This window comes from Equus przewalskii, chromosome 13 (assembly GCF_037783145.1).
Source record: "Equus przewalskii isolate Varuska chromosome 13, EquPr2, whole genome shotgun sequence".
NCBI classification, from domain to species: Eukaryota; Metazoa; Chordata; class Mammalia; order Perissodactyla; family Equidae; genus Equus; species Equus przewalskii.
In genome coordinates this window covers 1101938-1115892 of record NC_091843.1, presented here as the reverse complement: position 1 = coordinate 1115892, position 13955 = coordinate 1101938, and the positions used below count along the sequence as shown (strand labels likewise).

Genomic DNA, 13955 nt, shown 5'->3' with positions numbered 1-13955 from the left:
ATTTTTCTTAAAGTGGTCCTATGGCATCCAAGACAATGTACACCACTTGTGTGGCGTGGATAGGAACTTTGCTGTTTCAAACAGTGCACTGTACTGTTATTTCTCATGTGTACATAAGAAATCCTGCTGAGAGGACTTAAGATTCTTATAAATACATGTAAATTGTTGATTTGCTTCCGTTTTTGGCACTTGAGAAACAGTTATTGAGTTTACAGATGGCTCACGTCCCTGGGGTTTTCCCCCTGCCTTGGTGACTTAATCTTAAACCAAGTCTGCCGCAGTTTGTTAATTTATTCAGTAGAATTTTAAAAAAGCTAAATGCTAGACTACATTAGGCATTAGGATGTTTTCTTGTTAGCTTAGTTGCATTCTTACATTTTGATTCTTTGATTCATTATATTGGCTGTCATCTTTCCCTGTCTGCTCCTTCTTCCCACTCTCCCCAGTTCATTTCACCTGCTTTTTACCATTATGCAAGTGTTGATGAGGCGGGTTCAAATACAGAGCAGTATTAGATATCTTCCAGAATGATGTGAGTCCATTAGCAGTCATTTTTTTTAAAGATTTTATTTTTTCCTTTTCTCCCCAAAGCCCCCCAGTACATAGTTGTGTATTCTTCGTTGTGGGTTCTTCTAGTTGTGGCATGTGGGACGCTGCCTCAGCGTGGTCTGATGAGCAGTGCCATGTCCGCGCCCAGGATTCGAACTAACGAAACACTGGGCCGCCTGCAGCGGAGCGCGCGAACTTAACCACTCGGCCACGGGGCCAGCCCCCATTAGCAGTCATTTTTTGTATACCTCTATGGAACACGGTATAAATCATTTTTACTCTTCACATCAAAAACTGAAAAAAGAATATTTTTTCCAGTTTGGTATATTCCTAATAACTTTACATTGCTATATAGATGATCTGATAATTTTGGTGTATTTTTCAATTTTGAAATATTTTAGTACTTATCTTGGTTTTATTTTACCTATTTTGAAAATATTTCCAGGAAATCCACTTACCCAAGATATATTGAACCTCTATTTGGAACCAGATGGAACAAGAAGGCTACTGAACTATTTGCTTGATAATTTGGCAGGTACTGCAAAAAGAAGTAAGTGATCATTTGTTTAAACCATTTTTTAAGGGAAGACGTATAAGAATATTGCTTAATTTTGTGTTTTATATTCAACTAGTTTCAACAGAACAACCACCTCCAAGATCTTGGATTATGTTACAAGAACCAGACAGAACAAGGCCTACTGGTTGGTAGCCTTATTTTTTAACTCTTATTTTCACTTGGTCTCTATAAAGCAAATAGTATTGTTGGCATGCTTTAGATTATGGGCAGTGGTACAGTAGAATGCTTAGGGGTGATGTGGTTTGGGAGGTAATAATAAAGACTTGATTCTTGCCCACCAGGCCTCCATACTATGCTACCTCCATACTATGCTATAGAAAATATGCTGTAAAGCAGTGCTCCTCAACTAGAGGCAGTTTTATCCCCCGGGGGACATTTGGCAATGTCTGGAGACATATTTTTGATTGTCACAACTGGGGGAGGTGCTGCTGGCATCTTGTGGCTAGAGATCAGAGATGCTGCTAAGCATCATACAAGGCACAGCACAGCCCCCCACAGCAAAAACTGTACTCACCCACAATGCCAATAGTGCCACTGTTGAGAAACCTGCTATAGGGTATTGATCAAATTCACTTAGAATAAATACACCAAATCTTTCTATATGAGAAGTTTCCAAACCCTAGTATATTCCAAATGTATTTGATACTGTAAAATTGTAAAACAGCCAAAACACTTACTTGAGGGAGAAATTGAACTAATGACCTCTAATCTCCTTTTAACTTAAATTTTATGAAAATAGGTTCGGAACTTCTGTGATGTGTGTAACAGGATTTGGTCTAATACTCCTTTCCTTTCACGTGAATTAATAATAGTTGCTCTATAGAAGAAAACTAAATATGCCTATTAAGGAAACTGCCTGTCACGTTTGCACATCCTATGTTAACAGTTGGCAAAGTGGAGGGAGCATAGGAATGAGGAGCCCTGGTCTTAGAGGCTGAAGGGCTCACCATCTTCGTCTTTTAGCTTCAAACCTTCTGTGCTATGTCTCTAACAGATAATACTTTGTATTATAATTGGTTCATGTATCTGTCTTTCCTTCATTATTCGAGTTTATTTATAGCCACCATGTCTGGCATATAGTAGCTTTTTAATAAATATATGTTGAGTGAATAAAGTCAAACTTAACACTTAAGTGAAAACTACTGAAATTAATTGTGGGTTTCCTGCCACACGTGTGAATAAGTAAAATTGTCTTTCCCACAGCCTTGTTTTCTGTCATGTGCTACAATGTTCTTTGTGATAAATACGCGACCCGGCAGTTATACGGCTACTGTCCATCATGGGCGCTAAACTGGGACTACAGGAAAAAGGCCATTATTCAAGAAATCTTGAGCTGCAATGCTGATATCGTAAGTCTTCAGGTAAGTCATCAGAGTCGTATTTGTTTAAATCACACAGATGCCCAACACTGGTACAGCAAGGAGCAACCTGGGAATGCATTACACGGACACATTTGAAGCCCCAGCTTTAAAATATTTAGCTTTTTTTTTTTTTAAGATTGGTCCTGAACTAACATCTGTTCACAATCTTTTTTTTGTTTCCCCAAAGCCCCCCAGTACGTAGGTGCGTATTCTAGTTGCAGGTCCTGCTGCTTGCGCCATGTGGGATGCCACCTCAGCGTGGCTTGATGAGTGGTGCTAGGTCCGTGCCCAGGATCTGAACCAGCAAACTCTGGGCCACCAAAGTGCAGCATACGAACCTAACCACTCATCCACAGGGCTGACCGCTGTTTGGCTTTATAACAATTAAAATAGTGACCGTTTTTTGTGAATCCTGGGAGCATTCACTGCCTGCTTTGTTGTGCAGCACTGTGCTGCTAAATTAAGCAAATGGGTTAAGCTGGGTTTTAAGCGTTTGCTGTGACAGCTCAATTTTCACCTTTCCCTCCCTAATGCCCCTGCACACTATTTTTGAATTGGGTGGCGTTGTCCAAGTATGATTTTGCTTTATGGCTGGTGATAACAAAATAATTAGGGCACAGTGGAAAGAGCATTGAGCCTGGTCCATGTAACTTGGGGTTCTTAGTCCAACTTACATAATAACTTACATGACCTTGGAAGTCACTTTCTCTCCAAGTGAAATTATGATCTGGAATTATGATCTGGGGAGTTCCTTCTACCTCTCTGATTCTGGTTCCACATCAGTTCTAAAATATCAGGAAATACACGTGCATAGAGGTATATGTCTTTTCATTCTTTACTCCTAAACAACAAAGAATTGACCTTGTCATCTGGTACCTGTAAAATGACAAATAGGCGTTCAGTTAGTTTCAGATAAATTACATTGCAAAGGTGTTACATTCTTTATTCTGTAGATCAGTCCTTTGAAATTATTTTAAGCTCTCATACTGTACATATAAAAGTAATGCAAAGGACTGATTTTTGTCTTATGAAGTAACTTCGCTGTTTACAATTTTTCAGGAGGTTGAAACAGAACAGTATTACAGTTTTTTTCTGGTAGAACTGAAAGAACGTGGCTATAATGGATTCTTTAGTCCTAAATCTAGAGCTAGGACAATGTCAGAACAAGAAAGAAAACATGTTGATGGCTGTGCAATATTCTTCAAGACAGAAAAGTAAGTCATCTTATTTTTAAAAAGGAAAATTTTCTTTATATTTGCAGAGTGTGGGCCAAGGGTATGGAAATTAGTTGCCAGATAAGAGAGTGAGACCTTGTATCATTACTCAAACAATACTATTGACTTAAGGTTTTGTTTTGTTTTGTTTTGAATCATCAGAAATAATCTTGCTTTGGAGACATTGTTGAAAGTGCTGCTGTTTCTTCAGGTGTTTACTAGAGCTTAACTCCAATTGTTGATTGAAACACCTTGTAATTAACATTCCCTCTAGGATGGTAGAGCGATTCTTAAACCTATACTTTGGAAAAGAATTATTTAAAAATTACAAGATGGAATATTCCACCATGAAACCTAAACAGAAGATGACTACATTATCTTAAGTTGTAAAAGTCTTTCAAGATGTTATTTGTGTCAGTAACAGACTGAGAACAACTTTAAGCGGATGTGCGAAGCTTTGTGTTAAGTGTGGAGGATTTTCCATAATGTGATTTACATGCCATCATATCTGTTAAGGAAGTTTGGGAAAACTGCATTTCCCACAAAGCTAATATCTTGGTATTCCCAATTCTTTGTTTGTGTGTGTGTTTTTGTTTTTGTTTTAGATTTACTTTGGTTCAGAAACACACTGTTGAATTTAATCAGCTAGCGATGGCAAATTCAGAAGGGTCTGAAGCTATGCTGAACAGAGTCATGACAAAAGATAACATTGGAGTTGCAGTACTGCTAGAACTTCGAAAGGAATTGATTGAAATGTCATGTGAGTGACCTTTTCACTTCGTGTAAAATTGACCTCCAAAATTTAATAGAAAACAGAAAATTTGTAATAATAGTCTTGTCTAACACCTGAAGAAACTCAGTGAGAACTTAAATCTTTCCTAAAGTATCCCTTTTTCCCTACCACAAAGCTTGACATGAGAAAGAAAGCATTGCTCAGAAAAGTGTTTCACACCTTGAAAGGCATAAAGCCAAAGAACAAAATAGTTTCTTTGCTCCCAAGGATTTTTCTCATAAGAGAAATGTTGAAGTAAATAATAGTTAAAGTAACTGCTTGGAGAGAAGAGCTGCATACACGTCTGTAATTTCTTGGCAGCAGGATATTCTGTAAGCCAACTTCTCTTCCTGACCTACTTGTAATCATTATTTTAAAGGTCTTGAGTTTTGGAGAAATGGACTTACTTCATATTAAAAGTGTATTTAGAGGGACCGTCCTGCTGAGAAGTGAAACTTCTGTCACTTGAGGAACAGTTGAAGCTGAAGGATAGAAAAAATGAAAGATGGAGCTTAGTGATCATCTTCACCATAGCAAAGAAAAAGAGTAGAGATGTAATTTTGGGAGGCTCAAGTTAGGACATTTGAACTAAGACCAGAAGATTCCAGGGGACAGAACTATTTAAAACTCAAAGCTGTCCCAAAGAGAATGGGCTGTGTTGTGCCGACGGTGGACGCCCTGTGCGGACGTGCTCGCTCAGAGGGCTGGGGTCTGGCTCTCCGGGTCGTTGTAGGGTAGATTTGGTCATCAAATGGGAGATTGTTAGGTAAATTTTAGGGTCTTTTTTTATTCCCAAGACTCTGAGATATTACTTGGTTTTAGACCCTGTAGGAATATATGGCCTGATGGACGGGTTTTGTCTGTCTTTCTTTTTGTCTAATATAGCTGGAAAACCACATCTCGGAACAGAAAAACAACTGATTCTTGTGGCTAATGCTCATATGCATTGGGACCCTGAATACTCTGATGTGAAGTTGGTTCAGACAATGATGTTCCTCTCAGAAGTGAAGAACATTATTGACAAAGCCTCACGGAGCCTCCAGTCCAGTGTGTTGGGAGAGTTTGGAGCTATTCCACTGGTGTTGTGTGCAGATCTTAATTCTTTGCCAGACTCTGGTAAGAAAAGAATGTTATCTTATATAGGATGCTTTTTGACTTAAAATGTTTGTGTAATTTGTTGTTTCTGATAATTCCAGTTTAGTCAGAACAAAAATTCAGTTTGTAGTGGCATCTATGAATCAGGTGTAAAGATTTCGCGTGGAGCAGTGGGACCATTCTAAAAATGAAATGCTGTTATGGAAACCTGAGGAGGGAGGACATGAATCATTTTCAATAAACACCTAGGTGATAACTTGAAATAACTTGTTAAAGAACATATAATTATATTTCATTACCCTCAGGTTATGTATAATCCAGACTCTGAAAAGGTTATTAAGACAGCTTCTCTGGGATAGTAATGTAATCCAGTTTCAATTTGACCTTATGTTATAGGAGCTTGATTAGAAAATACACCTCAGGTGGAAATTGAGAGTCTTTGTTTGCACAGATCAAGCAAGTGGTTTTAACAAAAAAGAACAGGGATCTTGATCTGTCACAAAGTAGAATACAGAACGCCTTCTTCTTGAATACTTTACCGTAGATAGTACAGTGAATAAATCATAACCTTGTGATATCAAAGTAAGGATTTCTTCTTTTTTGTATTTCAACTCCTTGTTTATTCTCTCTCCTGTACACAAGAATACTTTTTCTTGGACTTGCATGCGTGCGTGCGTGCACGTGCACACTTTGGAGGGGTTAAATTCAGCAGCACATCACTGCCATCACGATAGACGAAAGCCATTAAAAAGATAGAAACTATGTTCAAATTCGTTTTCAGGGAAAATAAAGGTATCTGAGATGTATAATTCTTTAGTCCATCTCATCAAAACTTGGGGGTTTCTGCTGCTGACGCAGTTGAGGATTACTCTCTGGCAGTTTCTCTGCATGCTTTCCACCCACTCTTCAGCTACAGAAGTATCTGAGGGGCAATGGAAGACTCTTGTCAAAGAATGCAAATCTTAAGACCCATTTCAGTGTTGGAAAATACAGTATTGTAATAGCAAACACATGGGAAAATGTCCAACTTGCTAACTAATTCAATGAAAATTAAAATAAATATTTGCAGAGCCCATCTCATGCTTAGGAAGTTGGAAGAATAGTGTCCAGGGATAGTGAAGTTGCTCTGTAACTAACTAATAACATTCTCTTCCATGGTTGGCAATACGTACAATGGCACAATGAATCCTAATTTTGGTATTTTATACCAAGCAAATAATTTAGCATAAGCAGAAACCTACATACTAATAATTGTGTTCTTTTTAAAAAGTAGAAACAACCCGAATTTTAAAAAAATTAAGGAACTAGTTTAAAAAGATAATTGTGGGGCTGGCCTGGTGGCACAGTGGTTAAGTTCGCCCGTGCCGCTTTGGAGGCCTAGGGTTCATTGGTTCCTATCACCTGCGTGGATCTACGCACCACTCATCAAGCCATGCTGTGGCAGTGTCCTATATATAAAATAGAGGAAGATGGGTACAGATGTCAGCTCAGGGCCAATCTTCCTAAAAAAAAAAAAAAAAGAAAAGAAAGTTCATGTGATACAATAAAGCAAAATATAAAATATTCAGTAAACTATGATTAAACCTATGTAAAAGTGGATTTAGACAAGTTCTGGCAAATGTATGTAAAAAAAACTGAAACATTTTAGGAAGTGGGATATTTTTGGTTTAAAACTATTTGCTGTTGAATTTTCTTTTTTAGTGATTTTTGTACACTGTTTATTATACTTGGCAAGAAAGTACATTTATTTTTATTATAGGTGTTGTAGAATATTTGAGCACTGGTGGAGTAGAAACAAACCATAAAGACTTTAAGGAGCTGAGATATAATGAAAGTCTTACAAACTTCAGCTGCAATGGGAAAAATGGGACGACCAATGGCAGGATCACGCATGGGTTCAAGTTAAAGAGTGCCTACGAGAGTGGCCTGATGCCCTACACGAACTACACCTTCGATTTCAAGGTGAGTGTGGAGATGGATCAGCTTTAAAACCTCTGTTTTTTGGAGTCTGGTAACTTCGTTGTGTCTTTAGAATGTGGCTATATGTTCAGAATGGAGTTAAGCCATCTTAAATTAGTTGACGTCATACTCTTTTCTTACTCCTATGTAGAGTTCGTGTGATTAGTCTCCTGTCCCTGCTTTATAGATACCTGTAGATTCATTTCTAGGGGAAACAATCAGATGAAACAATGATAGTAAATCCTGAGTTAACTGTCACTGTTTTTGGGCAACTCCATTTCTTAAAGGCTCATTACTAACAGCTGTGCATGTGCTACCACACTAATTTGTGGTCAGTTGCGGTGAGGGGTTCAATCTCTCATATTTTAATTTAACTGAAACTGCTCTTTGAGTGCCAAACTGTGGTTTATTATTAGCCATCTTCAAATTTCTAAGATATATTCACATGCCTTCTTGTACCGTTAACAGCTCACCATGTGGAGGCTTTCCTCAGTGATTCTCCTCATTTTTGCTGTCAGTGGTTGTTTAGGGCTTGTGTTCAACTGTCCTTTTTAGCCACCTTCTGCATTTCTGCTCTCTTAAATCCTGGTTTTCCATTTCTAACCTGCTGGAGAAATAATTGTTCAGGTTGGCTAGTCTATTAGAGTGTAAATACTAGTGTTAGCTGGTTCTTAATTTTGGAGAGGAGGGCTTTTTAGACTCTTGAGAAACTGCTGAAAACTCTGACAGTTTTTGTTTGCCTTTGGAGGAACCACAGTGCTGTGGGTAATGATTTAACTCGGGGAACAGCTGACTGTAGAGTTGAAGAGATAGAGTAGACTGGGAAAAACTAACTTGTAAACGACAGAAGAAGAACAAGGGAGAGGAGGACAACCAGGACTGTGTAGGAGTCTAACTGCTGAGGAAGGAAGGCCCTCCTAGTGGGGAGGAGCAAGTGTAAACTTCAGAGAAGGTGATGGCAAGAGATATTTCACTGGAGAGCTGGGCAGAGAGACTAGAATGTGGTGAGTTGAAGAATAACTGAGTGATGAGGTAGTAACAACCAACTCTTAGATTCTCATTTCAAGCAGATTGATTGAAGAAGAGGTGAGAGTGATAACCAAAAGGTGGGAGAAATTAGGGATTTTTTTTCTCTTGTTCCCATTGCTGCTGGAGAAATGGGAAGAAGACACTTGAATGTGATTAAATACTTTTGGCCAAGAGCATGTAGAGGAGAGGCTGGAGTTAAGGGAAGAGAGGGGCAAACCAGAGATCGTTAGCCGTGTGCCAGAGGCCGTGTCTCGGTGCTGCTGAGGGCATGCACGGCAGAGACCCTCGTGGAGCCTGGGGTCTTGGGGAGAGACAGGTCTTGACTACATAGATGAGTATGTAGTTACACCTTGGGCTGCACATTAACAGGGGAAGGGAATTGGAGGGGATAGGAAGTATTAAGTGGGTGAGGACAGGATTCAGGAAGGTCTTTGGAAAGTGAACTTGAAGGTTGCGAAGGCATCAACCAAATGACAAGTAGAAGAAAGTGTTCCAGGCAGAGGGGACAGCATGTGTGGAGGCCCTGGGGCAGGAAAGAGCTTGGCATCTGCGAGGAGTGTACCCCACTTCACCTCCCCCCTAAAACAGAAGGGCTAGTATGGCAACAGAGGAGTGAGCAAGGGGAAAAGTAGTACAAATTAAGTTAGGAAAGAGAAGCAGGGCCCATTTCATTGAGGATGTTGTAGGTCTCTTCAGAAATTCTGAAAAGACCCAGCTGGGAGGAAAAATGAATGATTACCGTTGCTAAACTTTCTTCGTTCTGCCAGATTTGACATTTGGGGTACCATTTGGTTTACGTAGTACTGCCTCTTCCTCATGCTAAGTTTCTTTGTTTATCAAATATGAGTGTAAGGGTATGTCTTGAACGCTTTCAGCATTTCAGCGTTATCTTATGTGGGGCCGTGTCTTTTTTTTCCCCTTTCTGTTTTTCAGGGTATAATTGACTACATCTTTTACTCTAAACCTCAACTGAACACTTTAGGCATCCTGGGACCTCTGGATCACCATTGGCTAGTTGAGAATAATATCAGCGGCTGCCCACACCCACTCATCCCCTCTGATCACTTCTCACTTTTTGCACAACTGGAGCTCTTACTGCCTTTCCTGCCCCAAGTTAACGGCATTCACCTTCCCAGCAGGAGGTAGTCAAGTACCTTCAGAGGACGACCTCAGTTTCATTTGTAAACTCATAAAAATCTGAATAGAGGGGAGTGAGGTATGGCCACTAGGGTTTTTTTTTTTCCTTAATGGTAATTTGAGTTTTCAATCTGATTTTTTGATAAAGATATAGTATGAAAGCCAGGTGCTAGCAACAGACAAATACTGAGCCCAATATGCTTTATATACTGTTAGACAGGGATTGGTGTGTGTGCACCTCTCTTTAATTTGTTACAAGTGATTTTCCTGTTTCTTCTATTCAAATAATATTTTCATGCCTTGAAATAGGAAAATGTTTGAACAGCATACTCTCTTTGCACAGAAATCTGTAGCACTGCTTTCCTGAGGCCAGTAGTACCATCCAGAGACCATTCTCCCATACTTGACTCTTCCCTTTTCAGACTTGTTTGTAAAATAAAGACTTTGAATTTAGCCTTTATGATTGTATATGATCCACAGGAGACCTGATTTATGAAATTTTGTACTAAAAAAATCAGATTTGGAAATGATTGTATTATAAACTAAGGCTAAGTTTTTTTACCTGTTTCATGCGTTATAAAGGCCAGCTTGTAAAAGAAGCTGCAACAGACTTTCTCTGCTGATGATTTGCACTGTTAGGGTTTTGTTAGCCCTTTTGTACTACTTTATTTTTAAATTGAGAACATTGCTCTTTAAATCTGTTTAAAGCTTAGGACATTTTCTTCGACCAGTGACAACTTATCCATGAAACCCTGTGTTGTCATGAAAACTATCTACAGGAGAGAGAAGCTGCACGGTGAAAGATCTGGGCGTCTGTGGACTGAATGTAATGGCTGGTATATGTACGTTCTGATATTTTTAAATCTTTAACTTTTAAGTTAAAACATTACAGCTGCTTAGGTACAGCTTCTTAACTCCCTTTTGAGGCGCTTCCTGTCCTATCTCCACTGTGCCTGCCTAAATTTGTTCTCGCTGAGCACTGCCTGTGCGTGCAGAGAAAGTCTGTGCATCCTCTTTTAGATTTTTAAATACTGTTTAACGTTTGTGAGAATTTTGTGAAAATGCTTTTGTGTGAGCTGTGGCTCTTCCCGTTGTGAAGCACCGAAAGTCACATTTGGAACATGCTCCTAGGGTGGGTCCCTGGGTCTCTGCTCATCAGACGCAAGCACTGCTTCTTGGCGCTGTTGCACAGTGCTGTCCGTCGCCTAGAGCGCTATCATGTGAGCTCTTTTTGTTTTCCATGAATTCTTTAGTCTCCATGTTTTTTAAAATCATTCCTTTTTTTAAAAAAAGAAAGTGATTTTCCGTTTATGAAACAGTATAAAGGAGATATATTTTCAAAACAGGTCCCCAAGACAATTCTTCAGATCATTTTTAAAGTGACTAAGTCATTTTAATATGTCGACCAAGATCAAGTTATATTCTGCCCTGTATTTTGCCCATAGTGCCATTAGTAGATTAGAGATAGAAGCCAGCTGTAACTTTGCAAAGTTAACTCATGTATATTTTGTTCTCATTCATTCATTCTTCTCTCAAAAATCAAATGAATTCAGAGGGAACTTGGTTTAACTGCTTTTGTTTCAACTGCAGGCAGGGGAGCAAAAGGATACCATGTGAGCATTAAACAAAAATTGTTGATTGTTAACAATTTTTATATAGAGAAGGAGTCATTTTGGATAATGACTTAAAATTTTATGAAAAATGTTCGGCACTTAAATGTGCTTAATTTGTTTTTAAGAGAAAATAAAATTACATACTGTTTAAATAAATGATGATTTTTTTTTTTCTTTCTTTCTTTCTTTCTTTCTTTTAAAAAAATTTTCCTGAAGGTTTTGATCTTGAATCTTTGTCTTGGACCTGGTTTTTCCTTTGAGGTTTTTAAAGATTTTGTTGTGATGGTTTTTTTTATTTTTTGCTTTTTGTTTAAGTTGTGCCGACACCAAACACACCCAGTTTATAATCAGTCCATTAGAAGCTCGTATTGATGTAGAACTAACGCATAAATTTTATGGGGTTTTTGTTTTATTTTTTTGTAAAGTGTGAATAAAAGGTGTGTTTACTCATTTTTCCTAAACACTGTGTTGGTAATGGCATCATGACAATTTCCAGCAAGGGCAAGCTGGAGCTGGTTGGACTGAGGAGACGAAGGGAGCCACTTTTCCTGTGATCTGCCTTTTGTCAGAACAGGTCCGAGAGCTTTATGGAAGGGGAGGGGAGAAGCACTTCCTCTGTGCGTGGAGGATGCATTCTTCTCCTAGATGCTGGAACTAGAGTGCACTTCTTAGATGCTGAAGGTTTGAGCTTTATACAAAGTGTTTTCATCTGTATTGATATTGTCTACAATATGTTTGAATCTGGGGGCAACATAGTGAGATATAACGGCCGGTTATGTCTTGAAAATATTTGTTCTTGCCTCTTCTTGGCATACTGCATTCTGTGGGTCAGTTTGAACAGCTTCCCCACCTTATTGAGATAGTTATAAATTGAACCAAGAGTATAGATTTAAAACTCTAACTTCAAAAGAGAAAGAAATATTTTAGGCCTGTGGGGAATAAATGGTCACCCCAAGATAGATTATGATAACTTTTGTTAAGCGAGGTTTTGTGTTTTAAATATTTTCTGTGTCCTGAATAATTTCCAATAATCCATACTCCCTAAAATGCAATAAATCCTAGTATGTTTTCACAGTATAGATTTTTTTTTGACAAATTCTATAACAAATATATTTAATGTGGTGTTGCCATAATGTAATTTCAGTGTTCTTGCTGGACAAATCCATCTTATGAATATTTTACAGAAGATTTGGGGTATGTTTTCTCTTTTAATGATTAGAAATTTGAAAATCCTTGTGTAAATCTCTTGAAATGCTGTTTACCATATAAGTGGTAACTATTTATGCTTTGAGAATTTAAATGTTCATCAAAATTAATTTATGGCATAATTTAAAGTTGTAGAAATAAAATGTTGATTGCAACTTTAATAGTCCTACAAGATAGACAAGGAACATCTCCAAGAAATATGTTTTTATTTGATTTGGTTACAGCCAAGAAAACTTATTTTGAGTTAGCACTTTGAAACCTAAGGACATTATTAAATTGGGTGGAATGCACTTCTGAATGTTGAAATTAAAATTTCAAAGCTCTGCTAAGGTTCAGGTTTTCAATAATAAATACCAGTTTTAGTATTGCGTTTTTTACTATTTAAACTAATGGGATTTGTTTCCATAGAGACTTTTAAGGTTTTGGAATCATCTCGTATTAGAACAAAAGCCAACCTAAGCAAAACAATTACAGCAGTTTGTTCTTTTAATGAACCAATCAGAATATCCAGTACAGATGCTGCAGATAATTCAAAGAACATCTCACAAGTGTTTCTCCCCAACTTGTAAACAGTATTTTAAGATGTTCATTTCGCTCTTCTTTTTGGTGACATAAATTTTATTCATGTTCAAGTAGTGTCTACAACAGAGTATCTAATCTTATTCACAGTACATTATATTGTGTAATGCACTGGACTACTTTTGTTTACCATTCATGTAACAAAACTCAGCACATTATCTGCACTAAGCTCAAAGAATGTCGCATTTGCCTGGGCGGCTCTTTGATACGGGCATAAGCCGAATGTGTACCTATGGACTGGTGGTAACAAGGGCTTTTACTGTTCTTTCCAGTGGAACCTTCTTGGTCAAATTGTAACTAGCTAGTATTATATTTATATACAGGGTCTCTTTTCTTTACCAATGTATTTTCCTACTCATAGCCAACAAATAAATTCAATATCTGTTTCAAATATTTTAACAGTGTAATTTGTATAGCTGTAGTACTGAGGTTTGAGAAAAATAAATCAGCAGTTAATCAGCGGACCACACAGTTCAAATTCTGAGTCATCTGGGACAGGGTTATAACTCACCTTTTGAAAGGGAAGAGTGAATGGGAACAGAGCTGTGGTATTGGAGAGAAGGTGTGAACTTAATAATTTCCTTATTGGCTCTCTTGTTCTGTATGACACTCATATCTTTGCCAAAGTCCAATTTTATATTTGGGCATCTGATGGTCCTTTTGCATTTAGGATTTTTTATTGTTGTTACTATATATACTATACCTCATAATAGAAGAAATGATCTCGTGTGTTTTCCATCTTTTGGAAGGAGGTTGACATTTCAAATAAATGCGTTTAAATACAATAGCAAACATTGTGTTGGTGGGATTATAGCAATTCATTAAATGTTTGGCTTGTTATATATAAAAATGTGTGACTTCCCT

The 13955-nt window shown here is 37.9% G+C and overlaps 1 protein-coding gene across 13 annotated transcripts in view; it reads left to right on the top strand.

Annotated features, from left to right (window-relative positions):
- CNOT6 (CCR4-NOT transcription complex subunit 6) overlaps positions 1-13484 on the top strand; it is a 65807-nt gene extending 52323 nt beyond the window's left edge. For 4 of the 13 annotated variants that reach the window (XM_070570042.1, XM_070570051.1, XM_070570044.1 and 1 more), the window contains 8 exons: positions 995-1099; positions 1182-1250; positions 2330-2487; positions 3547-3701; positions 4307-4461; positions 5359-5589; positions 7328-7530; positions 9490-13484. In XM_070570042.1, the coding sequence (XP_070426143.1) occupies positions 995-1099; positions 1182-1250; positions 2330-2487; positions 3547-3701; positions 4307-4461; positions 5359-5589; positions 7328-7530; positions 9490-9702 (1289 nt within the window). In that variant the 3' untranslated portion in view covers positions 9703-13484. The remainder of the gene's footprint in view (positions 1-994; positions 1100-1181; positions 1251-2329; positions 2488-3546; positions 3702-4306; positions 4462-5358; positions 5590-7327; positions 7531-9489) is intronic. The other 9 variants (XM_070570045.1, XM_070570046.1, XM_070570052.1 and 6 more) reach the window with 4 other exon arrangements.
- Positions 13485-13955: the final 471 nt, after the last annotated feature.